We start from the raw sequence: 24,666 nt of genomic DNA on the forward strand, positions 1-24,666 counted from the left end.
ATTATCATGAATGGTAACTGGGAAAACACTATTGTTGCTTCCAGTGAAATGCCAAACCATTATGAAAACTGTTTTTCTTTACTATTCTTCTGTTCAGCGATCGCTATTGTGGCTGTCCAGTCCAGTAACTATCCAGTCTTAACTCGTCCGAGATTGTAGTTGCTGCAATACATACATTCAGTTGTCAGCTGTCCTGCACTAAATTCTGCCTCCATGAAGGTTACGTTCACTGTTATTTTTTTTTAACTGTCTCAGAGGTGTTGAATCAACTTCATCAGCATTTTGGAGGCTATTATGCAGTGTGGTTGAATTATATTGTGTCACACCAAGTGGTGTTTCTAATATTTAGGCAAAGTAATGGCAACATTTCTCGGTATAATGTTGATATAATTCAACAATGCTATAACTATTGTAATAAGACATTTTAATCAACGCCTCTGAAAAAACAATTTCAACCAAAACTGACCATTTACAACTTCATGAAGGTAGAATGTGTATACCTTCCTGCACACAGTAGGATATTCACTAAAAAGAGCTAGTCAGCATCTGTGTATGAGTTGAGATAGACATGAAGCATTGTAGCAAAGGTCAGCTGTGATTTCCTTGTTATCTCATACAGCAACATTGTGTCACATGAACTGCAAATTCCACTCTGAGAGGTCAGAGAACAGTTAAAATCCATCATCAGACTCTTCATCCCAGCTGCACTTTTCCTGACTCGTCTTGGTGAAATCCTTTTCCACATTGTAAACAAAGTCGGGATCATCTTTGCGCCTCCGGTTCCTCTCAAACACTTCGTCCATTTGGCCCTTCTTGCGAGCAAGCTTCTCATCGTCTAGTTTGTTCAGGTCTTCGTCGGGGTCCAGGCGGAACGAGGTCAGGCTTTCCGCCAAGCTTAAGCCCTGCATGTGATCTCGCAGGAGGATGTGAAGCTTCTCCAGCTGGCTCTGGGACACACCCTCCAGGTAGTCCCTGTGCCGGGGGTGGTTCTTAAGCCTTTCAGCAGCCATGCTGTGGTCTGCAGGTAGAGGATAGGGCAATCAACCATGCTGTAAAGTGCTGTGTGGAAGCAGAAATCTACAGGGTCAGATGAACCTGCAGGAGCCCTTATTGACCTCCATTATGTATCCTCATGTTTTAAAGGGTTATGCCACCAATTTTACACATTAAATTGGGTTAACAGGTCGTGGCGAGCACTTCTGAATATGAGAAAAAAAAGTAGTATTAAGCCTTTTGTGGCTCCAAAGGAAGTTGCATGATGTCTGATAAATTGCCTCCAGTGATGTCACTCAGTGGTTATGTTGCATTGTGGGTAACGTAGGAGCCAGGTTTTGAAAAAGAAAAGGATGCGTGGAATAAGAAGGGCGATATCTCTAGTTCTCGTTTTTGTTGATTTGTTTTGAATGGGTCCATAATGAGTCTGACGGTGTTCTAGGTGTGCAAAGCGAGACCAGAGGACTACTTTTCAAAACCTGGAGCCTACATTACCCACAATGCAATTGGAGGGAATTTTTCAGATTACAAGCAGCTTCCTCTGGAGCCACAAAAGGCTTTATGCTACCTTTCCCACACATGCAACACAGGGCCTCAGCATCAGATCAAAATCAAGGAGCCACCTTGAGGTGCTTCGGTTTGATAGTGCTTTAGTGGTGCATGTTCCCCTCATCAGGTAATACCACAAACTAATTGCCAAATAAGTAAGTAAAGAGGGTTTTAAGTGTGTATGAGTCACAAAATAATTGTCTCGCCTTACCAGAATATTTGGAGAAGTTCCTCACAGGTATTATTCTTTTTCGGACCCTTTTGGTTTCCTTGTCTTCATAAATTAAAACTATAGAGGGAGGACTGAACTGCACTCCACATCGTTTTGCCTCGAAACTCATCCTCTGTTTCTGTCTACAGCAAAACTATTTATCAACCTGTCTCCACTTGGAGTTTAGAGACACACGACTACAGCATTTTAACCACAATAAGTAATGTATTTATACACCGACGTTTGGAAATGTAGCCTGAATCAAGAAACTGGCTGTGAGCTTAGGAGATGATGAGTGTAGGTTCCTTGGTTACCTTGGTGGCGGACCTTTCTGTCTTCACGGAAGCCTGCCTAAAATTAGAGCAAAAACATTAAAGTCCTATTTTTTCGACGACAATGACGGTGATTTTAAATTATGTCCTGTTTAAGCGTCCATTTCTGTTACATAATTATCTCCTTCGACTTTTCCCACAGTGTCCGTTTATTTTTATTTCTAGTCCGGCACCGTCAGAGCTTCCCTAGGACTACAAAAAGGGTCCTTCAGCTTGTTGTTCCGTAAACAATTAGAAAGAGGGCTCCAAAGTATCACAGTAACAGCGAGATAAATAGACTACACACGCTGTTTAAAGCTGGTTGTAGTTCACCATTGCCGTTTGGATGTATTTTGTACTGTTTTCTGTCCTGGCTTTTATATCGAGATGTCATTGTTTGATCGAAACAGGTAAGGTAGACCTGCTAGCTAAAACTGATCTGTGTGTCGCCAAAGCTTTGAACTGAACGAGGGTAAAGTTCCTAAGTTTAGAATTAAAGGTGTCAACTTTTCTTAGCAAAGACAAATATGCTATAAATGTATTATTACAGTTACAGTAGAAACTCTGCTATGTGTAGTCTTGTGCTCTTGACTAATACAATCTTAATATTTTTGCAGTTGAGGAGAATGACAACCATTGTGGTCTCTTGAAGCAGCTGCTCGAGTCCTCACCACCTTCAGTGGAAATCAACAAGAAGGGTCTTCACAGGTACAAACAATGCTTTTCCAAACATGCAACAATAACCATGTTTTAAGGCTCACAGTGAGAGACTGTGATTTCTGATGTGTTTATTACAGGGAGGTGGTAACCACTGTGGAGCTCAGCCCTGGTGAGCTCAGTGGTGTCAGAGTTTTGCTGCTTTACAGATGGCCCTGTGGTGTCTTTGTTGATCCATACCAACTTGCATCTCTGAAGGATCAGAGTGACTGGCAGGTAAGACTGATGCATTTGCGGAAATAAGTACTACAAACCACATTCATGTACACCATGTATGTACTAATTATTTTGTCTATTTTCCTCTAAGATATTAGTAGATTCAGCCATTGACCTCGAGGTGCCAGCTCACAAGACTTCAGGATTTGTCACCTATGTGTATCCCACTCCTGATGGACCAACTCCCAGACTGCTAAAAGTAACAATTCCCATACATGGTCGCTACCATGAGCCTTCTTTTGATGGGAAAACATATACATCAGTTGACATAGAGCCTCCAGAGCTGCTGCTGCGGACTGAAAAATGTAAATAGTTTTTTTTCCTATTGTCTCTTTTCAAAGGGTTTATCTGTTGCCTTGTCTTGATCTTAACTTCTGTCCTCCATCTAGGTACACAGCTCAAAAACTTAGAGCCTCATACTGTCGTCGACGCTCCCTGTACTCCCGACAATTCAAGCACATGTTCATGGGTTAAACTCCAGCATCAACAGGTGGTTCTCTCTGAATCTTCTCAGAATATTAAATGGGGAAAAAAGTCCATCTCTTTATGATGCTAAATGTCTGTTGTTCTCCTTCTTTTGTCACTCAAACATATCTTGTATCCTGTAGGCTCAAGGCCCAGTGAGTTTACAGTTTCCAGTTGGTGACAGGTCTCTGGTGACGCCTGTCTGCGGTGGAACTCTTCTGGTCACGATGATCTGCTGTGCAGCGCTGTCAAAGTACATGTGGAAACATCGAATCATTTAGACTGTGATGGTCAGCGTATCCTGTGTTAAAGAGCTCATGTGCTTAATTTTATACAGTTTTGTCTGATAGCAGGATCATTCTGGCATCACTTGAATCAAAGTCAAAGAGCACTTAATCTTCTGAGGTGACCTAAACAGAGCTCAGGTCTATTTTACATCAGTCCAGGCTCCTGGTTTTACTCTGCATCCAGTTAACCTAGTTCTTGAAATAGGCCTCAGTTACTGTAAGTAAACAGCTAAACCTTTGTTTTGGTTAGTCCTCCAGTAATTTTTGTTCAAAATGTTTTGTTTTCCTTGGATCTGTCATCCGAACATAGCCCAGAAAGATGATACACTTCTTTATTTATTTAGATGCTTAACTCAAGAACATCTGTGGCCATGTTCTTAAGACCAACTATAATAAATAAAAAGCAAAGATGTTGATTTTTGTCTTGTTGAACTAAAGACTTTTCCTTCCTTGTATTGACAATAAAGTTTTGCTCTATTGTGTTAAAACTCTGTTTCATCCAAAATCTAAGATTGGAAAGTATAACTGCAGGCTCATAAAGCTGCAGTTATACCAATATTGAAAGACCAATATTGTACTTTTTACCCCACTACATGTATTTGCTGTTGTAGTAAATAGTACAAATAAACTCAGTAACACTGCAGATTTAGACTCTTAATACAAAATATAAATCAACTGATAAACAATGATGCATTATTATGGATTTTTTACACTTTACACTCACTGAACTACTTTTATTAAAGTCAAAGATCCGACTTCTTCCACCACTGGCAGCTGAACATTGTTCAGACCCACATTACATCTGGTTCTGGTGGAGATCCTAAAGTTTCCAAAAACATTAAATATGTCAAGCTGAATCATTTAGAAATATGTATAAAATGAAGTATTTTGAATATTTCCATTTGATAGAATGGTGCAGCCATAAAAACACACAGTCTCTAAGGTTTAAGTATTTGACTCAGTACACTCATGCAGCTTCAGCTGAGAGTGAAAACAGGTTGATACAATGTACAGATGTTACTGTCTCGCCGTCTGGAGTAAGATGTTTTGTCCAACATTAAAGGGACATTATGTAGTTTTGGAGAAGAAATTCAGACTCACAATATCAATGAGGTAATAACACCAACTCAGACACATTTGTTTTTTCCATAACTGAATAAACAAGTTCTCAGAGGAAAATAAGGTCAGGTGGCAGGGTCCGCCACATATAAACAAAGTAAAACAGTATGAAATTGTGTTGTCCTTTAAGGTCAGTTTGTTTATTCAGTCATGAAAACAAAGAGTTTGTTTATTTAGTTTGTTGAAGCATGCTGCTGATGATGATGAGTGTGTATCAGTCAGCCTCATCTTCACACACTGTACATGTTGAACTACATTACCTAAAATGCATTTCGACCTCATTCAACTTGTTTGAGTTTATTTCTCTCTCTTTAGTCTCCCCAGCGGTTAACAGACCTGTGAGTGTGAGCAGTGCAGTGTGCAGCCCGGCTGTGATCTGAGGACAGAGGCAGCAGACGCACTTCACGCACCATTCATTTGCAGCCCTCAGTGAACGCGCTGGGCTGGGTCGGTAGTTCCGCTTCCCCTCCGCCATAGCGGAATAATCCAAGGGCCGAAGAGATAGAAGAAAAGTTGCATTGTAAATAGTTGTAGTCACGTTTTTTTTTTTACTAAGTTATTTGTACTTGTCGTGTACCATCAAGGCGCCCATGTGACAGATGAAGTGCTTGCGGACGGGTTTACAGACGTTTTCCAGCCCGTCGAGGATCGACCGGGAGTCAAGTTCTATTCAAGTTTAAGTGGTGTGGAACCTCCGGTGAGCTCCGCCGCTCCTGCGTCGTCTTCGTTAGCCCGCAAATGAAGCAGCCTGCTACCGAGCAGTTTGATACTCTGCAGCCGGTTGTAGTGTCCTTTAAACCACCTCTTAGCGATGCTAACTTCTCTGGGGAAACCCTTTTGAAGTTTTGTTGGCAGACAAGTTAGCCGAGAGCTTAACACTGAGCTCCCTAGGAGAGCAAGCGTTATGGTAGCTTGTCATGCTAACCTTAGTTAGCTTACAGCTAGCACACTTGTTGGCCAAGTAGTTAATGCTAACGTTAGCTTGCTAGCCGCCCCTGTTGTTGCTCATTTGAAGGGCACTTCTGTGTAGACAGAGCCGTTATACGGGAAGAAAATCGGCTGGAAATCGGTATGTTGACTTCATTTATCTTAACAAGGAACACAGAAGTGTCCGCTTTGTGTTTCTGTATCAAGTGAACCAGCAGAATAGGAACTTGCATTATTCTTTTATGCTCATCTGAGCTACTTTACAGTCCTCTTCAGCTGCGAGATAGGACACAAAAGAAGAAACTAGGTCAATAAAAATGCTCTCCACATTTCTCAGACGTATGCTAAGGTTTGAAAGGACGAATACTCTGTCTAAATAAGCTGTGGAGACTGTTTTTGTTCCGCTATCACCTCCTCAAGTGTAACAGTATCTGCTCTCCCCTTCATTAGCTGTTAGTTAGCTACATACTGCCAGCTACTTTCTTCACCCTGTCATCCACTGTTATTAGTCTCTTGTAGTTTATTTGTTGGCAAATCTGTCTAAATGTTGTCCTGAATACTGAGATAAAGAGATGAGACAGAACATTGCAGGCTGTGTGTTGAGTTTGATCTCTGTCCCACACAATTAAGGCCCAAGATGATGGTTGTTTTCATTATTACTGAACTAGCTTTACTAATATAACCCTCCAACGGTCCCATACACTGCTCAGCTTCATGGTATTGTTTCATAGTAGAAAGAAGATCCATGTTTATTTTAATCACTACTAATTTATGGTCTTATCAATGTCTGATTTTCCTCCAGGTACCTCTTCCTTTCTCTTCTGCTGTCATTTTCGGCACATCTCCCCGTAGCGCATGAGCACACCCGTGCCTTGTGTTGATGTGAGCGCTGCCTCGCTCCCTGTCTGTTTGCCACCCTGTCCATCCTCGCCCGCTGTGCTCCCCAAGCCCTCGTAGCCCTGTTCGGCTCCCAACAACCTACAACCTATAAGCGATGTGTGATAACGGAGACCCTGAGGATAAACCCCCAGCCCCTCCGGTCAGGATGAGCAGCACCATCTTCAGCACCGGCTCTGGCAAAGACTCGCTCTCAGCCAACCACAGCTCTAAACCTCTGCCCTCTGTGCCCGAGGAGAGAAAACCTCGTAATAAGATCATCTCAATCTTCTCTGGGGCTGAAAAAGGTGAGAAGAAGAGTTTGGCCAGACACTATATTAACTTTTTAAAGTCACTCTTCTGTTGTTGTGCAGTTTAAACGAGGTTTTGGTTTCTTTCAGGTGGTAGAAAGAAAGATCGAGACAAAGAACGACCAGAGATCTCACCACCTTCAGATTTTGAACACACCATACACGTTGGTTTTGATGCGGTCACGGGGGAGTTTACTGTGAGTTTGTCATGACACTTTTTTTCTTCTCTCTTCCAGTAACCCCTGCTTTTTGACACTTGACTATCAACTCAAACACGCATTCACACAACAGTTTGACACCATGTCATCCTTGTCCAACACAGGGTATGCCAGAGCAATGGGCCCGACTACTCCAGACCTCAAACATCACCAAGTCGGAGCAGAAGAAGAACCCGCAGGCTGTGCTCGACGTTCTTAAGTTCTACGACTCCACGGGCAACGGTCGCCAGAAGTACCTCAGCTTCTCATCTTCTGGTGAGGCCCCAGGTCAACTTGTGACATTAAGATTGTTTCGTTACCTGGAGGGCATCGTAAATATATTTCTTGTGTATATATATTTACTTGTAGGTACAAGTTGATTATTAACATAACGTTTTGTCTTTTCTCGGAAAGAGGAATTTAATCAATATTATCTGCTGTACAACAATGAGTAATCAATCAGGCATTACAATGAACTCAGCCTGAATCCTTTGAGAACACTTTGTTCATTCTGTTCCTCTTTCTTTTTTCATTCACAGAAAAAGACGCTTTCACCCCCGGGCCACAGTCTGTGAGTATTTTAAGACTGGTTAAACTGTTGCACTAAGTGTTTTGTCTTACAGAGGCTAATGACTTTCTTTTTCACTCTATATTAGCCTGTCAAAAAAGGCACTGAACCCTCTTCTCCAAATATCAAAGCCATTGATGACGATGACGATGATGAAGCTCCCCCTCCTGTAGTGGCACCGAGGCCAGAACATACAAAGAGTGTAAGTCACCGGCTTCAAGCACACCTGACAGCATAATGGTTATTCATATTCGACTAGCTTTCGTTGTGAACTTGAGGTTTATTGACTTTTTTTGCGTGACTTGTGTTATTGTCGTGTGGAGCAGGTGTACACTCGCTCCGTTATTGACCCCATCCCTGCTCCGAGCCCGTGTGTGGATGGAGACGTTGCCTCCAAGGCTGCAGACAGACAGAAAAAGAAGGGCAAGATGTCTGATGAGGAGATCATGGACAAACTGAGTAAATCATCTCACTTATCTGTTGTCACAACATAACAGCATTTTAAATCCCACCGGTTTCCTTTTACATTGTTATTGTTATCTGGCTTACAGGAACCATCGTCAGCATCGGAGATCCCAAGAAGAAGTACACCAGATATGAAAAAATTGGTCAGGGGTGAGTGCAGATCCTTTTGTTGCATGTTTGGATTTCAATTTTTATCCACAACATACTCACGCTCTGATGATTTACTTTGACTGTTGTTAAGCAGTCAGACGCAGTGTAATGATGCCCTCCTGATTCCTAGAAAGTTTTTCTGAAGGTGTACACGTGGAATATGATGGCAGTTAGTACTATATTTAAATGATAAGTTATTGCTTATTGCTTAATTTCTTCAATGAAACCCTAACTATGATCTGAGATAGATCCCAGATCCCTGGTAGAAGAGTTTCTCAGTCAGTAACATACAAACAAAGCATCATGTCATGACTCTGTTAGATGAATCACAGCTTTTGTGTTAAAATGTGACAGCATGAATGCGTCTGTGTTGTTCTTTTGCATGTTTACATGTTTGAGTGGACTGTTTGTTACAATGTGCACTGAGGTAAATTGCAAATCTCTGTCTTCTCACAGGGCGTCAGGAACAGTATTCACAGCCATCGATGTCGCCACAGGACAAGAGGTAAAGAGTGACTGAGTAGTAGATGAGGAAATGTGGACTGACGGGACAGAGTAGAGTCGTGGAGCTCATTACATGAACATGGACACATAAAATGCAAATAGTTTTTTTTTTTGGAATAAGCTTTATCAATACAGCAGAAGTTAAAATGAGACTGTAATGTCTGCAGAACAGCTGCTACTGTGGGCACAAGTGACAAATCTAACAGTAAAAACTTGCTGTATCAGTAGCACAAGTAAAGAGGAGTAATCAGATTAGCAAACTGACTCAGTGCTGTTAAGTACAGTACACAGCAGTATTTATTTAAGTTGGCTAACATGAGCTGACATTAGCTAACAATAGTCATCATAAGTCACACTAGACCAAGTAAGGTTGTAACAGTTGCATGTGAGCCATTATGGAGAAAGATAGTTCCCAGGTTGTCAAATACTGACACGTTAAATACCCCAAACATCTGTATTTGACTCTCTCTCTGTCTGTTTACAGGTCGCCATTAAACAGATCAACCTACAAAAGCAGCCGAAGAAGGAGCTGATCATCAACGAAATTCTGGTGATGAAGGAGCTGAAGAACCCCAATATTGTCAACTTTTTAGACAGGTGAGAGTCAAAATAAACCTGCGAGCACAACATCTAATATTTTAATATAACAAATCCAATATGGTGTCACAAAAGCATGGATGGACACCAGTGTGTGACGGTGTGTATTTGTGTTTGTATGTCAGTTTCCTGATGGGGGAGGAGCTGTTTGTAGTGATGGAGTATCTGGCCGGTGGCTCGCTGACAGATGTGGTTACAGAGACCTGCATGGATGAAGCCCAGATAGCTGCTGTCTGCAGAGAGGTACACTGCACTCTTTACAACAGGAAGCCATATAAGAGCGATCAAACCTGAGTTCATTGTGTGAAAGTTGGAGACAAAACTAAAGCTTACTTCTTACAACCATCTCCTCTGCAGTGTTTACAAGCGCTGGAGTTCCTGCACGCGAACCAGGTCATTCACAGAGACATCAAAAGTGACAATGTGTTGCTTGGAATGGATGGCTCCGTCAAGCTGAGTAAGTCCTGTTGTGATGTTATCACGAGCAGCCTGTTAAACGTCCTTTCACTATAATTGTGTAATTACTCTTATCCATCTCCTCGACAGCCGATTTTGGCTTCTGTGCCCAGATCACTCCAGAGCAGAGCAAACGCAGCACCATGGTAGGCACGCCTTACTGGATGGCTCCTGAGGTGGTGACCAGAAAGGCTTATGGGCCTAAAGTAGACATTTGGTCACTGGGCATTATGGCCATCGAGATGGTTGAAGGAGAGCCTCCCTACCTGAATGAGAACCCACTACGAGTGAGTGACAACAGTTGTAACCCTCTTGGTTCTTTAACTGTCCTCTTTTTATTTTAGTCTTTACGTGTTGTTCATTTCCAATTTATGACATGAAACTCTCCCAAGTGAATCATCTGTACAGTGAACAAATTCACTTACAACTAAAAGGTCAAAGGTACAGCTTACTGAACATAAAAAAAAGGTGATTATTGAGATCAAGGATTTGTTTGTGAGACTTCAGCAAAGTTGCTGAAAAAACTGCAGTCCTTAATCTGTGATGACTCAACACAGAAGCAGGACAAGTCCCGTGAGAGATCACCCTGCTCTCCAAATGCACTAACAACAGCATAAGCCAGGCTCTACACAGTTGACTTGTTGTTAGTTGAAGTTGTCAAGATACACATATTTCTTTCCAGTTTGTCGGCTTATCTGCAGATTCAATCTTTGTTTACACATACAAGGAATTGGACCAAAACACAATGTTGTTTTACAGATCACAATGATTAAAGAAGCTAGCTCCAGGGAGTGTGGAATAAATACTGTAATAAGTCACTTTATATATATATATATTTATATATATACTGGATTGGTTTATGTACATTATATGCATGTATGTCTACACGTCATTGTACAATATATAAAGCCTGCTTAGTTTATATTTAACAATGATGGCTGATATGTAAATTTACAGTCCTATGTCATCTCAAACTGAACAAACTGCTGCTCTCGATGTGTCCACATTGGATTTCTCACACCTCACTTCTTCTACGACCGGTTATCGTGTATCACCTACAGTTGTCTGTTTTTTTAAAGTCTGATTATGCAACTGTCATGAAGCGCTGTAGAAAAGGAAAGGACAATATGGCGCCTGTGTGAAATGGTGTGCAACACAGCAACATTCTTAGAAATTAAAACCGATCAGACTAATGCTTTTTTCTCACTTAACCTGTTTGACTTGATTTGGTTGCTGCAAGTGGGTTATTTCCTGAAACAAGGTTTGACAGTTCCTGATGTTCCCTTTTTCTGTCGTCTCTTCCCCTTTGGCAGGCGTTATACCTGATTGCCACAAACGGCACACCCGAGCTTCAGAACCCTGAGAAGCTGTCTCCGGTCTTCAGAGATTTCCTCAACCGTTGCTTGGAAATGGACGTAGAGAAACGAGGCGGAGGCAAAGAGCTGCTGCAGGTTAAAAACTCTTCAGTCTCCTCAGTTTATTTTTTTTTTTTGAACTTCTCTTGTGTTTTGATTAACTGTTTTTTTCCTTCTCTTCTCTTCGTGCAGCATCCGTTCCTGAAGCTGGCAAAGCCCCTCTCCAGTCTCACACCTCTCATCCTGGCAGCCAAGGAGGCCATGAAGGGCAATCGTTAGCTGACGATTAAAAGCTACCCTGCCTTCCCATGCTGTGCACAGATACGTGCCAACCATTTTAGATTTCGTGCCAGACAATAGGCTGAGAGTGACTCGCCACTCTTGATGCACCAGCCTTATAAGCCCTGACAAACCTCACTGTGAAGAAGACCAAAAATCTAGAGCACAACTCCACCGCTGTCCATATGAACTCTTTTGTCACTCAGACGTCAGAAGACAAGTCAAACTCAAGTGCGTAGTTTCAGAGTCGGGCGTAGTTATTTTGTACAACGAATCTCCTGGTGACTAGTTAGGGCTAGGCTTGTATTTAACTTGGAATGAAGAAGATGCCTAGTTCTACTTAGTTTTTTTTAATCAACTGCCTTAAACAAATGCAAAATGTTGCCTAATGTATTGTTGATTGTGTCAATGTTTCTCTTCCCATGATTTTTACTACCTTTGTAATTGACCTTTTCAGCTCGTCAGTGTCTTAGTTATTTTGATACTTGAATTTCATGTGTCCCCCTTCTTGTTATATAGTTGGTCTCATTTAATGAACACTCTTGCTATTTCCACATTTGACTCGTGTTTTATGGACATTTTCTCTGACCGGTTTTTATAGGAAACATTTCAGTACAGTCGTCATTATGAACATTTGCTGTGATCGTGTCGTCCTTCGATTGCCACAGCTGACAAGACCTACTGTACCAGTTCTTCCCCTGTATCATTAGTCTTCTGATACCAGAGGTGCACCTTACAGGCAAATTAAAATGTTAGATTGACAGGGTTTATACTTTCTTCCTTATTGTTATTAAAAATGAGTATTGTATGTCGACCTCTGTCCTTTTGTGTTCTTCTGGACTAAACAAATGTGCTTTCCCCGTGTTGTGTATATGGTGTACTAAATAATAGGGTTGGAAAAAAAAGTGGCCGTGTAATGATGGTTAGCAGTCGTAGGCGTGGTAAGGACAATTTGTTGACTGTTTCGTTTTCTCCGTTGAACGACTAACAACTTTGTCTGCACACTCAAATAAATGCAACTGTTTGTGCTTTTGTGATCTCGGTCTAAAAATGATTGGTGTGCAGTAATATCACCTTTTCTCAAGACACACAGGGAAACAAACATGAAACTAGACTGATAAAAGTGATGCAATATAACATCAATAACCCTTTTATATATTTACTGCAAGTCATTTGATATCAGTGTTGGCTCTATAGTGAGCCTGGGCTGTTTTAATTGTTTAATTATATGTTAGAAAGCATTTTTACATTTTTGAGATTATTTTTTTTAATCTTTAGTGTGAATTAGTTGTGCGCTTTTATTCTGAAAGCCTTTACCGGAAGTGTTCCTCTGAGCTCAGGCTGATGTAGAAGCATCCAACGGGTCGAAACTTCGGTTCTGTTTTGTTTTTTCTGGGCTTCGTGAGTAATGGCAGCCCAAATGAAAGACAAAGAAGCCTACCAAAGGCTGAACTATCTCTACCAGGTGGGAAGTAAAGAATAAGTTAAAAGATAATCGCTGTCGTGGCGGCAGTAGTCACATGGCTAGCATGCTAGCTACCTTGCTAACAACTTTTACCGGTTTTGTCCCTCCGCAGGCTGCACACTGTGTCCTGTCGCAAAACCCGGAAAATGTGGAGCTGGCTCGGTTCTACTGCTTCACGCAGAAGACCATTGCGAGACGTTTAGTCCTCAGGCAGTAAGTTAACTCTGTGTCAGTATTATCTAGAGGCGTGTACTTCACCAAGTGTTGGTTTTATTTTGAAGGCTGAGTTACAGTACTCTCACATGATCAATTATTTTGCATCACATTTTTATTTGTTGTTGTTTTCCAGTGTTGCAAATGGTTTTATTTGTACATGAGCATTTTATTTTATTTTACAGAGTTCATAACTGGTGACATTTTAATGTTTTTATGCCACAAATGTGCCTACTGTACTCTTTAAATCCACAAATCCCATGAAAAATTCCCAAAACAACAATGCATTGATCTAACTAACAGCTGTCTGTGTAGCCACAGCCTGATATATCATATTCCTATGAGCCTTACAATCATAGAAACACAGATAATGAAGGTCAGAAAGTAATGAGAAATGGACTGACACACGGTTGGCTTCGGTCTTTTCGTTGGATTTGGTTTAAAGACAGTTTTAATGAAGTGACTTGTAAATTTAATCGCAGGGATCCATCAGTGAAAAGAACATTATGCAAGAAGTGCTGCTCGTTGCTCATCCCTGGTGTAACTGCTACGACAAGACAACGAAGTGAGTCAGTTAATCATGTTTAGTGACAGTCCGGCTCCTGATGCTTACTTTCCCCATGTTACCTTTCATTACATTTTAACCAGTTCCTTTATGTGTTTCATCTGAATTAAACTTCCTTTTTTATTAACTTTGTCTCATTAGGGAAAAAAAACAAGACTCGCTTTACTGTCATGAGGTGCCTCAGCTGTGGGCAGAGCAAGACGTTACTGAATAATCCAGATTATAGTTTGTGGGTGGACCGTCCCGAGGCTCAGATGGAGCAACAGAAGCAGCCAGGTGACAAAACTCAACTCGACACTGTACAGCAGCCCCACAGAGGATTGTTTCCATACGAATACCATGTTTATCAACCTTAAGGATACATTTGCAACCTTAAAAAGCCTAAAATTCAGATTTCTCAACTCCCATGGAGATGATAATGACTTAAAAGGGGCAAACACTCTGTATTGACCGGGACTATTTATTCTCTCTCACCCACAGATCCAGGCCCGTCTCGTAAGAATCAGCCGAAAGACAAAAAGCGCGATGGTTCAGCTCCTTCTTCTAAACCCAGTGCTGGACCGAGCACCACCAGCACCTAGCAGCAGTTCCCCTCTTGTCTCTGTGAATTATGAAGGACTGATTTTTTTTTTTGTAGCTTTATTGTGTTACATATCTCCATTATCTGATGAGCCAGTCTGATAGTATTAAATGCAGATGTTTCACCTCTGTATTTTAGTAATTTATTGATTTAGTGAGTTTTTGGCCTCAGAGATCATGTTTGTCAGCGTGTCATTTTTGGTGCTACCAGCAGATGGCAGCACTTGTGTGTTGGATTTAAAGGAAGACCATGTTGGTGGGGGTGTTTGTTTTTTGTTTAAAGGAAAACTTCATTGATACCAATAGTTTTATTAAAAACTGCCAACAAGAATGGAAAAGGCATTAACTTTCCTTTTTTTGAATGCTTAATATTTTACATTTTCTGTACAGGCAACAGTAAATATCTCTTGACCATTAACCATTTGTTGCCAAATACTTTCCCTGAAAGGTTGATTAAAAGAAAACAAAACATTTTGCAGTTTCTGTCACATTTTCTTCTTTTCTCCTTTGTCCCCCTTTGGCACTCTGAAACGTGTCTTCTGACAGTACAGCAGGTTCTTGGCAAAGATCCTTGGGATGTGGCCCATGTACAGGAGAAGAGCCAGTGTCATGCCTAGAGAACAAACATTCAGTGTGTTCACTTTTAAAGAGCTGACAGAGGAATGCACATACTGTATATTTCATCATAATGTAACTTACCTGTGAGGGAGCCCAGCCAGTAGACCATCGCGTACTCTGTGAAGGTGAATCCAGGGCAGTGGAAGGTGAGGCCATAGGCCAGTGATGGATTCATGTAAGCTGAGGTGTAGCCTCTGGCTGCGTAAAACAACGGACGAAAAATGTTTTATGATGGTGGATGAGTTACACCAAGGTGAAGTCCTAGGACCTCATAAGTAAGTGTTGTTTACAAGCAGAAACCCTGATCATGATCAACAAAGACTATCTTATCTATCTCTTATATTCTTCTAGTTGCTTTGTTTGGCCAAGGATTCATGAGTGGTGAGTCAGCTGGAGGTTGCAAGGTGACAGTGACTGCAGATGCACAGAAACTGATCTCAGATGACGCTGCATGCACTGAGCAATAGCAAAATGGGAAAGTGTCATGTTGCACTAATATCCCAGTGGGCTCCCACATTTTTATGTTTTAAAGTTACTGCACATTTTTTTCCTCATATTTACAATTGCAAACTTTCTTTGGAGTGTTTTTTGTTGTTTAGCTTTTTTGGGTGTTAAAGGAGGGGCATGGTTCACCTCAAACTTACCTGTATGTGACAGGAAAGTGAGGAGGACAGCGATCAGGGGCACCCGGATCAAAGCGGATCTGCGCTCCAGGTTTAAGTGGATCAGATGAAAGACGAGCGCGCAAACACACTCAGTGAAAAAACCCTGAAGCAAAGAGACCTGCAGAGAGGTGCTGCACTCTCTCGCCATCAGGTTTTTGATCATGTGCATGTCTGTCAGCTCCAGGCCCCAGTAGTATCCAGCTGCAAGGAGGCCAAGGAAGGCCCCAAGAAACTGGGCTGCTACAGCAAGGAGAGTGGGCAGGGTCGTGGCCTCCAGCTGCAGGAACTTCAGCAACACCAGGTTGGTATTCCCGGATGCACCACCACAGATCACCCCGTGGGTCAACAGCACCACAAACAGAATGGTCAAAGTCACATCCGGGCCCAGGCCTCCAGCCCACTCACCCACCTCCACAATGGTCTGCACCTCCAGCCGACATGCCACCAGCATGAAAGTGGAGGCAAACTCTGTCATGAAGCTCAACCTTGGCCATTTCCTGAGGAGTGTTCGGACTGAGGCGGCGAAGACCACAACGGCCACGAAGTATCCGAGAGATGCGTTCAGTCCAGACATGGCTCACATCGGCCGTCCCCTGCTGTTTCTGTTCAAAAAGAGATGAATGAGGGTCCGACTCAACAAGTGTGCTTTCTGTTCGACAACGTGGCACATGCAGAGACACATTTCTTATCAGAGACACGTCAGGTTCGTTTGCAACAGCCAGCTGCCAAAATACACATGGGCCTTTTGCAAGGTCAGGTCAGGAAGCTGGCCTTCACTCACTGGTGATGTATCGTCAGATCCTCTCTGCAGGATAACTGTAAATGCCCTTCTTCCAAGGAGTAATAAACATGCAAATGAAAACAAAACCCCACTGGATTATATAAAGAAAGTAGTGCTTGACTTGGAATAAAGAAACGTTCAAGTACACTTAACTAGTAAACTAAACAATTTCAACCTACAGCTTAATCCATGGTGTTGGTTCTCTATCCCCAATGGAGACAGCCATCACTGCCGAACACATCAGAGGGTCCAGCAACAAAACTATCTGATCAGCTTCCAGGAAGGCCCATCTGCCACATTACATCAGCTTTACAATAACATTTGTCTTTACTATAACCCAAAGCCGCCATTCTTTTTTAAAAGATCAGGAAATGCTTTGATCATTTGTCTAATGTGTAACTGGTGAACTATTTAAATTGTTTTATAGCCTACACTGACTGAAGAGCTTTGGTCGAGGAGCTATAACTCATCAGTAAAACACAGTTCATGAAACACTTGATGACCACTAAACATGATTAACATGCACTGTAAAGACAAACACTCTGTCACCATTAACATGTATTTTGTCTCCATCTTGTGGTTGAATAGTAAACATAAGACAGTGTATTCTGTCTGTAGATACTGTATAAGTTGGATCTGTGACTGAGAATTGGATCTACACATTGAGAAGTGGCTGGAAAATCACCTAAAAGATGTTTTGATTCATAAGAGACAATCTAGTGACACCACACATGAAGTATATAAATATATGACACCGACCCTTGTGTAGAAGATTGTTAAAACATGAACCTACTCAGTTCTTATGTGGTCTAGTTTTCCATGTGTTAAAAAAAAAAAAAATGCAAAAAAATAAATAAATTATGAGACAAAAAATGATGATTATGAGTTCAAAATTGAAATTATGAGATGACAATTATTTTCTAAATTAAATTATTATGATCTTATAACTTTTTATCTCAAAGTTTACATTTTAATTTAGTTTTCATCTTATATTTATTTACTAACTGGACTCCCATAGACAAACATCACTGTCTGTAAACACACTGGAGCTACTGAATGAATGTGTCTCCTGACCTCTGATTGGATTACACAGATCACATGTCAGATTAAAACCCGGAAGTGCTGCCGTTGACAATCCAATACATTCGTGGATGAAATAAAGGAGGAGGGGGGGAGATTGTGAAGCTGTAGAAACATTAACCATCTCCATCCAGCGCCTGCTTTCATTCCTCCAACCCTCATGTAACAACTTCACAATATGTAGTTGAGATTATCAGCTATCCGCGAGTGAGTGACACCTCTTTTATTTTATTATTTAGCTAGCTTGACGCCGATAAACCGCACTAGCCGGTTAGAAAGTAACCGCAGTCTCTCTCTGTGTGTGATGTTCAGACTTGAGGCGGAAGTTGTGAAACGTCGACGTCCCCGAGTTGTGTGAGTGTGTGTGTGTTAGTGTGTGAGTGTGTGTGTGTGTGAGTGAGAGCCAGTGAAGTGATGGCAGGGGAAGAGCCGACACTCAGAGAGGAATGAGAACTTGTCGGGGATGGCGGACAAACCTCTGACACTGTTTGTGAAGCTGTTTGCCGCTGGATTTTACGGTGTGAGCTCGTTTCTCATCGTCGTGGTGAACAAAAGTGTCCTCACCAACTACAGGTAACGGGCTTTTTTTTTTTCCCTGTTATTTTTTTTTTGCTAACGCCTATAACGGTATTAGTTGAGAAGCTACCGTGTTAGCTAACCTAGCTGACTGAAGTTGTGTCTGCTGGGTAGCGGAGCTTATTTAGCTAGCGGCAACTTTTGGCTAAACTGCACACTGAAACAGGAAAAAGCTTTACTTTACTAGCATTGTGTGAAGCTACATGTTAACCCACCAGTGTTAGCTGTAACATGCCCAGCCTGTGAGCTCACTCACGGGGACCCTAACTCTGCTGTCCCCTCCAGGTTCCCTTCTTCAATATGTGTCGGAATTGGACAAGTGAGTTGAATGCTTTCCTCCCTTCTTCGTGCAGCATTTTCCTCCCCAGCACCCATCAGTCTTTGAGTTTGATTGTGATTTCCTCTTGAATGTGTGTGCAGATGTTGGCCACGGTGGTAGTGCTGTGGGTGGGCAAGGCTGCGAGGGTGATCAGCTTCCCAGACTGTGATGAGACCATACCTCGAAAGGTGAGACCCCCCTCCTCCCCTTCATCCGTCTCACCCTTATCAGATGTTGTTTTTTTTCTTCACAATATATTCATATATGTCTGTTTTGCAGACGTTTCCTCTACCTCTCCTGTATGTGGGAAATCAAATCACTGGTCTGTTTGGCACCAAAAGGCTGAAGTAAGTCCTCATCCCTCAACTATCTAGGCTGAACGATGGTTAGCTCATTGGGCACGGCTGTTGATGTTTGGCCAAGTTAAAGCAATTAATGTCCTCTTCCTCCAGTTTGCCGATGTTTACTGTCCTCAGGAGGTTCTCCATTTTATTCACGATGATGGCCGAGGCACTTCTGCTCAAGTGAGACTGCACATAAGTGATAACCCCACCTTTCTCGCTCATGTTCTGGTTCCCCTTTCTCCTCAGTTTCTTTGAACAGTACTGGTGGCTTTATTTACAGCTCCAGGCAGCCGGATTGAATTTCATTGCTCTACTGTCTTTGACCTTTGGCAGGAAGAAATTCTCCAGGCCAGTCCAGCTGACAGTATTTACAATGATCCTTGGGGCGTTTATAGCTGCGAGGTAAGTTCTGCTGCACCCAGGTGGTGTCCCCGCTTTTAACCTAACCCAAATTACCCTCACTACAAAGGGTTAGCACTCCTGATATATGTCCTCACTTAAGTTATATTGTCTTAGCGTCATTAGACACATGTTGTATATCTTGAGTGCTGAAACGGAGCACGCCCAGAGCTAAATCATCAGTGACAGACCGCCTATTTACTTCCTCAACACTTTCTTCGGTTTTCTCTCATCTCTTCCTCGCAGCGCCGACTTGGCCTTTGACATGCAAGGCTACGTGTTCATTCTGATGAACGACGTGCTGACTGCAGCCAACGGAGCCTATGTGAAACAAAAATTAGATGCAAAGGTATGTGGTGGCAGCGTCTGATGAATGGTAACCATTGTTGGGTCGGTGCTGCTTTTGGCATTGAGCTGACGTCGGTGACCTTAGGGAACCCAAACTGTCCTTCAGCTTCTTGCTTAAAGGAATTCAGTGTACACAAACACCATGAGCTCTTTTTTTACTCCCCGCTACGCTGGTTTAATTACCGCTATTTTTGTAGAGATCATTTGGTTGAAAAGTTGCTCTGCTTTCCGGTTTATTGTGCGTGTTTTGTTGCCTTATTTTTAACATTTACCGTAGCATCAGAAATGTCTTGGAGCTCCTTTCGGCCGTTTTTTATGTCACATGAGCAGACTGCGCAGCTCTCACGTTACAGCAGAAGCAGAACTGCATCCAGATATAGTCTGTGATGTCTGTGGAGCACCAGCTGCTAATACTGAGCAAGACAGAGAGGCGTGTGTGTGTGTGTGAGTGAGTGAGTGAGTGATATTGTGAGGGAGTGAAAGATGGAGATGGGGCCACGCGATACACTCAGATGAATGCAAACAAGAGGTTCTGGGTAAAGCAGTGGGCTGGCCGTGCATTAACATCTGTACGCTAGTTATTGAGGAATGCACTGAAATACTTGTGAATAACCCTCTCTGTCCCGGCTCTGCTTATTTAACATGTTCCTGCTGCTTCCTGATACATCTGTTTCCATCTGTGCTGTTTCTCACAGGAGCTGGGGAAATATGGATTATTGTATTATAATGCATTATTTATGATCATTCCCACCCTGTTGTTGGCTCATCTGACTGGAGACATGCAGAAGGTAAACCTCTACTTTACTCCCGGCAGATTTTATTCATTAGATTAGAGATATTTAGGTGTGGTTAGTACTGGTTCTGTTCAGCGAATGCGAGGTCTAACCCTAAATTGAGTGCACATACGTGTAAGCATGGGTGTGTGCCGTAAATATGAGCTGCCTGTTTGTTGGTGAGTGTTGGCAGAGACCTTCTGGTTTGCCCAGCTGGGGCCCAGCAGCCAGACAGGCACAAAGCAGCTATTATGCACCTCGTAGAGTTATTACAGCAGTGCCTACAACCTCCCTGGACTGAATAAGCTCAGTGGAGATACAGACTACTACCCTTTAAAGCTATTGGAAAGTCAGTGTTGGATTTGTGTGTATGGAAGTGTTAGTTGTGTCCTCAGCGCCATAAAATGAGATCTCTGCTGTTTGGTTTGTCTTAATTTCCTGTCTTGCACAGACCAGACATGTCTAAGGAGTGACTCAAACTGAATATTTTGAACTCTTTTTGCCTACCTAATCGAGATTTACTCCTGTTTTTTCTATGCATGCTGTATTACGTGTACTTTCTTATTCTTCTCTTCTCAGGCAGTGGAATATGACGGTTGGTCGGACATGTTTTTCCTCACCCAGTTCATCCTCTCTTGCATCATGGGGTAAGAATACAGGCCAAGATCTTACGTGTGCATGTGCAAGCAGGCAGCATTGAGTTGTGTGCCAGCCCCGAACATCTGGATTACACCAATTTACCACTGCTTTATTGCTCCCATATCACTGGCTGAAATCTAGATTCTAGGCCATCTCTTGGAGCTCACAGTCGACCCTTTGTCTTCCGTGTTGCGCTAACATTGTGAAATCTGACAGTGACGTGTTGTTTTGCAGGTTTGTTCTGATGTATTCCACGGTGCTTTGTACACAGTACAACTCTGCATTGACAACGACCATTGTGGGCTGCATCAAGGTTAGCTGCGAAGTAATGGTTAAATACACTAAAATGTAAAAAAAAAATAAACTCAGTTTAATTAATATTTTCTCTGTTTTGTCAGAATGTCTTGGTGACATACATCGGGATGGTGTTCAGTGGAGACTACATCTTCTCTTGGACAAACTTCATAGGTTTGAATATCAGGTATGAAACAACCGGATCACACCCAGGGCAGAACCGAAGCTGTTCTGCAGACAAAACATGTCCTTGCTCACCCATCTGACCTTCTACCACACACATGTTGCTTTGTATGGTCACACAACAGAGTTAGTCCGTTACATTTAAACATGAGAGGGAACTTTAATGACCATTTTATGATATCATGTTGTCTTTAGCCACACTAGCAGCATGGCTTTTATGGATGGAAATGTCGCCACTTTGATCCAGACTGAAATACCTCAACAGCTATTGAATGGACTGTCAGGAGATTCTCTACAGACCTTCATGGCTCTTAGATGATGAATCCCCAAGTTGTCACTTGTTCTGTAGAATATCTCGACATCGTCTCGTTGTAAGGACAAAGTATTATCGAGACATTCACAGTTCAAGATGGTAATTTCCTAATGACTTTGATGATTGCCTGACATTTCCTCTTTCCTCACACCAACCATGAAGTTGACATTTGTGGCTTTAAGTGAAAGCTTTGAGTGTTTCTACTCATGAATGGATCGCCGTAACATTTAGCACAGACCGTGTGAATTGTGATATCTTCAGGACGTTAGCTAAAACAACCACAACGTTTACAGCAGCTTTAAAGCAACCATGGAGCAACACGTCGTCAAATACCAGCGTTGGGTTGGCGTCCGATCTGAGCTGCCAACCCAAAGCATCGGCTTTTGACAACCTGTTGACTCAACAATCAGCTATCAATTTCCAGGCAGTTACATTTAGTTGCTATGAATAAATCAGGCATGTCGTAAAAAGAACCAGTCTTGTGGTCACTGAGCCTGAAAAGAAATTATTGGTGGTTGTTTTGAAGTCTTAATCCGAACTGGGCCTCAGCTGTGCCAAGCTCACCCCGGGGAGCTCTTTGTGCTTCACACAGCTCATTATATGCCGAACTTCCCCTTTTTTTTGTCATTCGCACAAGCTTCTTGTTAACTTGAAGTTTGTTCTTGTTTCTGGTTGTAAACTAAATGATACTGTTATTGCTGAGAAAAAGAAAAAGCCAGCGCTGACACAGATGTCACTGATAACAGTTTGCACGTCAGCTGCAGGCTTCCACAAGTCCCTGCTGGATCCTGTTGGGGGGAAATATGATGACTCTAATAACTGATACTTATCTGCTGCTACATGTTTGCGCTGATGGACAACCTGATTTTCAGGTCTCATTTTGTCTGCGACTAACACCAGCCTCTCTAACATGAATCCAAACAACAGTTTCTTTTAGGTTTTACAAATACATCTCACTAAACACTATCCTGCCAGCCTGTTAGATGGCTGGACATGTGTATTTTGCCTAATTGTGTGTCCTTGAACAGGTGTTCTCTAACATGGCTGCTGTCCTTGTTGTTGCAGTATTGCTGGCAGCCTGGTGTACTCCTACATCACCCTCACAGAGGAGCAGTCCAACAAAGCCAGCGAAAGCACCAAGCTGGACATCAAGGGCAAGGTGGTTGTATGACAGAGAGACAGAGACACTGGATTTAATTATTTTTATGCTGATGAACCGGAGAACTCTATTTTTTAGTACGACTTTTTATTTATGGAGTATTTTAGCAGTGAATACGTGGACTAATTGATGGGAACGGTTTCGCGGCGACTTCCTCTCTGTGTTGTGGAAATGGAGCCATGGTTACGAGTCCTCCAGAGGGATTGTGGGTTGTTGTTTTTTTTTTTTTTTAAAGCTGGTGTTTTCATTTTAAATATTTGTATTTTGATACTGTACATGTGAGCATTGAGAAGAAGGGAAACATGGAACCAATATTATTTATGTTACAACATTTGCTGACATTTAGACGAAAAGAACGTTGGAAGCTAAATGTCGGGACGACGAAGTGTTTCGGGCTGGAGCGATCGGTTGTTTTAAAGCGTGGGTGTGTACAGATGACTCGTGGGAATATTAAGTAATGGTTATTATAAAGGCACAATCCTTTTTTAATTGCCTTTTCTGGTTTGCTGTTTACAAGGAATGTAACTTTAGCTGCCTTCTAAGCACAGTGAGCTGCACTGACACTCGTTACACGTCGTTTCAGTCTCATTTCTTTTGATTAGATTTTTTTTTTATCACATACACTGTTAAAAGCTTGTGACAAGACGACATGATGACAGTAAACCTCATCCTGCAAACAACCAAAGTGGATGGGCAAGTGGATTGTGGCTTTAAATAATGTTGCTGCCTCCTTTTCGGGAGATAATTTTCAGATTACAGTTTACATGTTGCTCTCTCTCAGTATTACAGACTGGTCGTTGTAAGGTGGTTCTCTCTATGCAGAATTAACAAACAGTACTTATCGTTTGTTATTTGTACAAGGGGATCCGTTTGTTCTTCTTTTTCTTGACACGATGTTATCGCACTTTTAACTGAGGTAGTGAAACTGAATCGCCTCACCTCCTGTCACAGTCATTGTTGAGATTATTGTGCTCTCCTGAAGTGTAGGTTTCAGGTTTTTTTAAGTATTACGAGAGAATCATGGTTTTCTAAACCTTTAATAGTCAGGTACGAGTGATGACTTTTTTTTTTTTTTTTTACATTTTTATCTACATCATTTTATATTTATTACTTTTTTTAGACTAATATTCATTTTGTAGGTGGAGTGGCTTGTGCATTGTTGATGCTGATCTATCTCGAACACAGTAACCATGGATTTGTAGCAATGGTGTATTTTTACATTAAAAAAAACTCATGTTGACATGTTTTCCTTTTGGAGTTGTTGTTCAGGTTACAATGTGAAGCAGCGTATTGACAGAGCATACTGAGGTGCTCCTGTTATATCCAAATTGCAGCAGATGATAAACCACAGTAGAGCAACGGCTCCCCCTTCTGTCGTATCTGGCAAAAGTCACATTGGAAATACTTGCAGGATTAGATTTGACTTGTGAGTGAGAGCTCCATTTATTTTCTGTTATTGCTGCCACTAAGTCACCAAAATCAACCTCACACATTTTCAAATATGACATAAAGGTGATTTTATTCAGAGCCCTTTGACAGATCATACTGTCTGAGCTGATGAGTATCTCAAACCCTGCTCACCCAAAATATATGTAAAACATGCCAAGAGGCTTCGAAAGGGAGCAATAAGTAAAACTTTAAGTTGAAAACACTCAGAATGTGAATAACATCATGATGTCTGTGTACTGTGCTGCTGAGATATCTACTGATGTAGGCAATGCTACACGGCTAGCCCTATCCTGGTCCCCATTTGTTGAGTATGAATTTGTCAGGTGGACAATTCTTAAATATTGCACCTTT

General features: G+C 42.0%; 6 protein-coding genes across 7 annotated transcripts; 4 read left to right on the forward strand and 2 right to left on the reverse strand.

Annotated features, from left to right (window-relative positions):
• Positions 1 to 409: 409 nt before the first annotated feature.
• On the reverse strand, positions 410 to 2,056 carry cep19 (centrosomal protein 19). Its single transcript, XM_084355508.1, has 2 exons — positions 1,754 to 2,056; positions 410 to 1,018 (listed from the first exon to the last, which is right to left on the reverse strand). Exons 1-2 carry the CDS (start codon positions 1,881 to 1,883, stop codon positions 672 to 674), a joined length of 477 nt encoding a protein of 158 aa, XP_084211634.1. The 5' UTR covers positions 1,884 to 2,056; the 3' UTR covers positions 410 to 671.
• A 244-nt stretch (positions 2,057 to 2,300) lies between these two features.
• On the forward strand, positions 2,301 to 4,237 carry pigx (phosphatidylinositol glycan anchor biosynthesis, class X). The gene is made up of 6 exons (XM_084354650.1): positions 2,301 to 2,474; positions 2,682 to 2,772; positions 2,862 to 2,997; positions 3,089 to 3,302; positions 3,387 to 3,487; positions 3,606 to 4,237. The coding sequence occupies exons 1-6, from the start codon at positions 2,411 to 2,413 to the stop codon at positions 3,741 to 3,743; spliced, it is 744 nt and encodes a 247-aa protein (XP_084210776.1). The 5' UTR covers positions 2,301 to 2,410; the 3' UTR covers positions 3,744 to 4,237.
• A 972-nt stretch (positions 4,238 to 5,209) lies between these two features.
• Positions 5,210 to 12,367, forward strand: pak2b (p21 protein (Cdc42/Rac)-activated kinase 2b). Of its 2 annotated transcripts, none has more exons than XM_084355587.1 (15): positions 5,210 to 5,565; positions 6,598 to 6,979; positions 7,073 to 7,179; positions 7,305 to 7,455; positions 7,719 to 7,750; positions 7,836 to 7,949; positions 8,074 to 8,206; positions 8,299 to 8,362; positions 8,819 to 8,867; positions 9,351 to 9,463; positions 9,589 to 9,706; positions 9,821 to 9,920; positions 10,010 to 10,206; positions 11,233 to 11,370; positions 11,467 to 12,367. In XM_084355587.1, the coding sequence occupies exons 2-15, from the start codon at positions 6,790 to 6,792 to the stop codon at positions 11,551 to 11,553; spliced, it is 1,593 nt and encodes a 530-aa protein (XP_084211713.1). In that variant the 5' UTR covers positions 5,210 to 5,565; positions 6,598 to 6,789; the 3' UTR covers positions 11,554 to 12,367. The 2 variants fall into 2 exon arrangements, with proteins under 2 accessions (XP_084211713.1, XP_084211714.1); XM_084355588.1 differs by lacking the exon at positions 5,210 to 5,565 and adding an exon at positions 5,572 to 5,937.
• A 509-nt stretch (positions 12,368 to 12,876) lies between these two features.
• Positions 12,877 to 14,846, forward strand: rpp21 (ribonuclease P subunit p21). Its single transcript, XM_084355168.1, has 5 exons — positions 12,877 to 13,018; positions 13,131 to 13,231; positions 13,714 to 13,796; positions 13,938 to 14,072; positions 14,277 to 14,846. The coding sequence occupies exons 1-5, from the start codon at positions 12,962 to 12,964 to the stop codon at positions 14,375 to 14,377; spliced, it is 477 nt and encodes a 158-aa protein (XP_084211294.1). The 5' UTR covers positions 12,877 to 12,961; the 3' UTR covers positions 14,378 to 14,846.
• Positions 14,847 to 14,860: 14 nt separating this feature from the next.
• On the reverse strand, positions 14,861 to 18,374 carry aqp12 (aquaporin 12; the record flags this gene model as incomplete). Its single annotated transcript, XM_084355167.1, has 4 exons — positions 18,311 to 18,374; positions 15,638 to 16,260; positions 15,075 to 15,191; positions 14,861 to 14,988 (listed from the first exon to the last, which is right to left on the reverse strand). The coding sequence occupies exons 2-4, from the start codon at positions 16,230 to 16,232 to the stop codon at positions 14,861 to 14,863; spliced, it is 840 nt and encodes a 279-aa protein (XP_084211293.1). The 5' UTR covers positions 16,233 to 16,260; positions 18,311 to 18,374.
• Positions 17,617 to 24,106, forward strand: LOC311258670 (nucleotide sugar transporter SLC35D2-like). The gene is made up of 13 exons (XM_084355166.1): positions 17,617 to 17,726; positions 17,832 to 18,092; positions 18,381 to 18,414; positions 18,516 to 18,602; positions 18,694 to 18,761; positions 18,867 to 18,938; positions 19,092 to 19,160; positions 19,404 to 19,506; positions 20,201 to 20,293; positions 20,858 to 20,925; positions 21,152 to 21,230; positions 21,316 to 21,398; positions 22,773 to 24,106. Exons 2-13 carry the CDS (start codon positions 17,983 to 17,985, stop codon positions 22,876 to 22,878), a joined length of 972 nt encoding a protein of 323 aa, XP_084211292.1. The 5' UTR covers positions 17,617 to 17,726; positions 17,832 to 17,982; the 3' UTR covers positions 22,879 to 24,106.
• Positions 24,107 to 24,666: the final 560 nt, after the last annotated feature.

Source organism: Pagrus pagrus (genome assembly GCF_965226575.1).
Source record: "Pagrus pagrus genome assembly, chromosome: 6".
NCBI lineage: Eukaryota > Metazoa > Chordata > Actinopteri > Spariformes > Sparidae > Pagrus > Pagrus pagrus.

Bases quoted from the DNA above. Each gene is read 5' to 3' on its own strand.
- cep19 (XM_084355508.1), bottom strand. From the start codon at position 1,883: ATGAGTTTCGAGGCAAAACGATGTGGAGTGCAGTTCAGTCCTCCCTCT. The intron at 1,019-1,753 runs GTAAGGCGAGAC...CTCTACCTGCAG, and splicing joins GAACTTCTCCAAATATTCTG to ACCACAGCATGGCTGCTGAA.
- pigx (XM_084354650.1), top strand. From the start codon at position 2,411: ATGTATTTTGTACTGTTTTCTGTCCTGGCTTTTATATCGAGATGTCAT. The intron at 2,773-2,861 runs GTACAAACAATG...TGTTTATTACAG, and splicing joins AACAAGAAGGGTCTTCACAG to GGAGGTGGTAACCACTGTGG. The intron at 2,998-3,088 runs GTAAGACTGATG...TTTTCCTCTAAG, and splicing joins AGGATCAGAGTGACTGGCAG to ATATTAGTAGATTCAGCCAT.
- pak2b (XM_084355587.1), top strand. From the start codon at position 6,790: ATGTGTGATAACGGAGACCCTGAGGATAAACCCCCAGCCCCTCCGGTC. The intron at 8,868-9,350 runs GTAAAGAGTGAC...GTCTGTTTACAG, and splicing joins ATGTCGCCACAGGACAAGAG to GTCGCCATTAAACAGATCAA. The intron at 9,707-9,820 runs GTACACTGCACT...TCTCCTCTGCAG, and splicing joins TAGCTGCTGTCTGCAGAGAG to TGTTTACAAGCGCTGGAGTT.
- rpp21 (XM_084355168.1), top strand. From the start codon at position 12,962: ATGGCAGCCCAAATGAAAGACAAAGAAGCCTACCAAAGGCTGAACTAT. The intron at 13,797-13,937 runs GTGAGTCAGTTA...TTGTCTCATTAG, and splicing joins TGCTACGACAAGACAACGAA to GGAAAAAAAACAAGACTCGC. The intron at 14,073-14,276 runs GTGACAAAACTC...TCTCACCCACAG, and splicing joins GGAGCAACAGAAGCAGCCAG to ATCCAGGCCCGTCTCGTAAG.
- LOC311258670 (XM_084355166.1), top strand. From the start codon at position 17,983: ATGGCGGACAAACCTCTGACACTGTTTGTGAAGCTGTTTGCCGCTGGA. The intron at 18,415-18,515 runs GTGAGTTGAATG...ATGTGTGTGCAG, and splicing joins TATGTGTCGGAATTGGACAA to ATGTTGGCCACGGTGGTAGT. The intron at 20,926-21,151 runs GTAAGAATACAG...GTTGTTTTGCAG, and splicing joins ATCCTCTCTTGCATCATGGG to GTTTGTTCTGATGTATTCCA.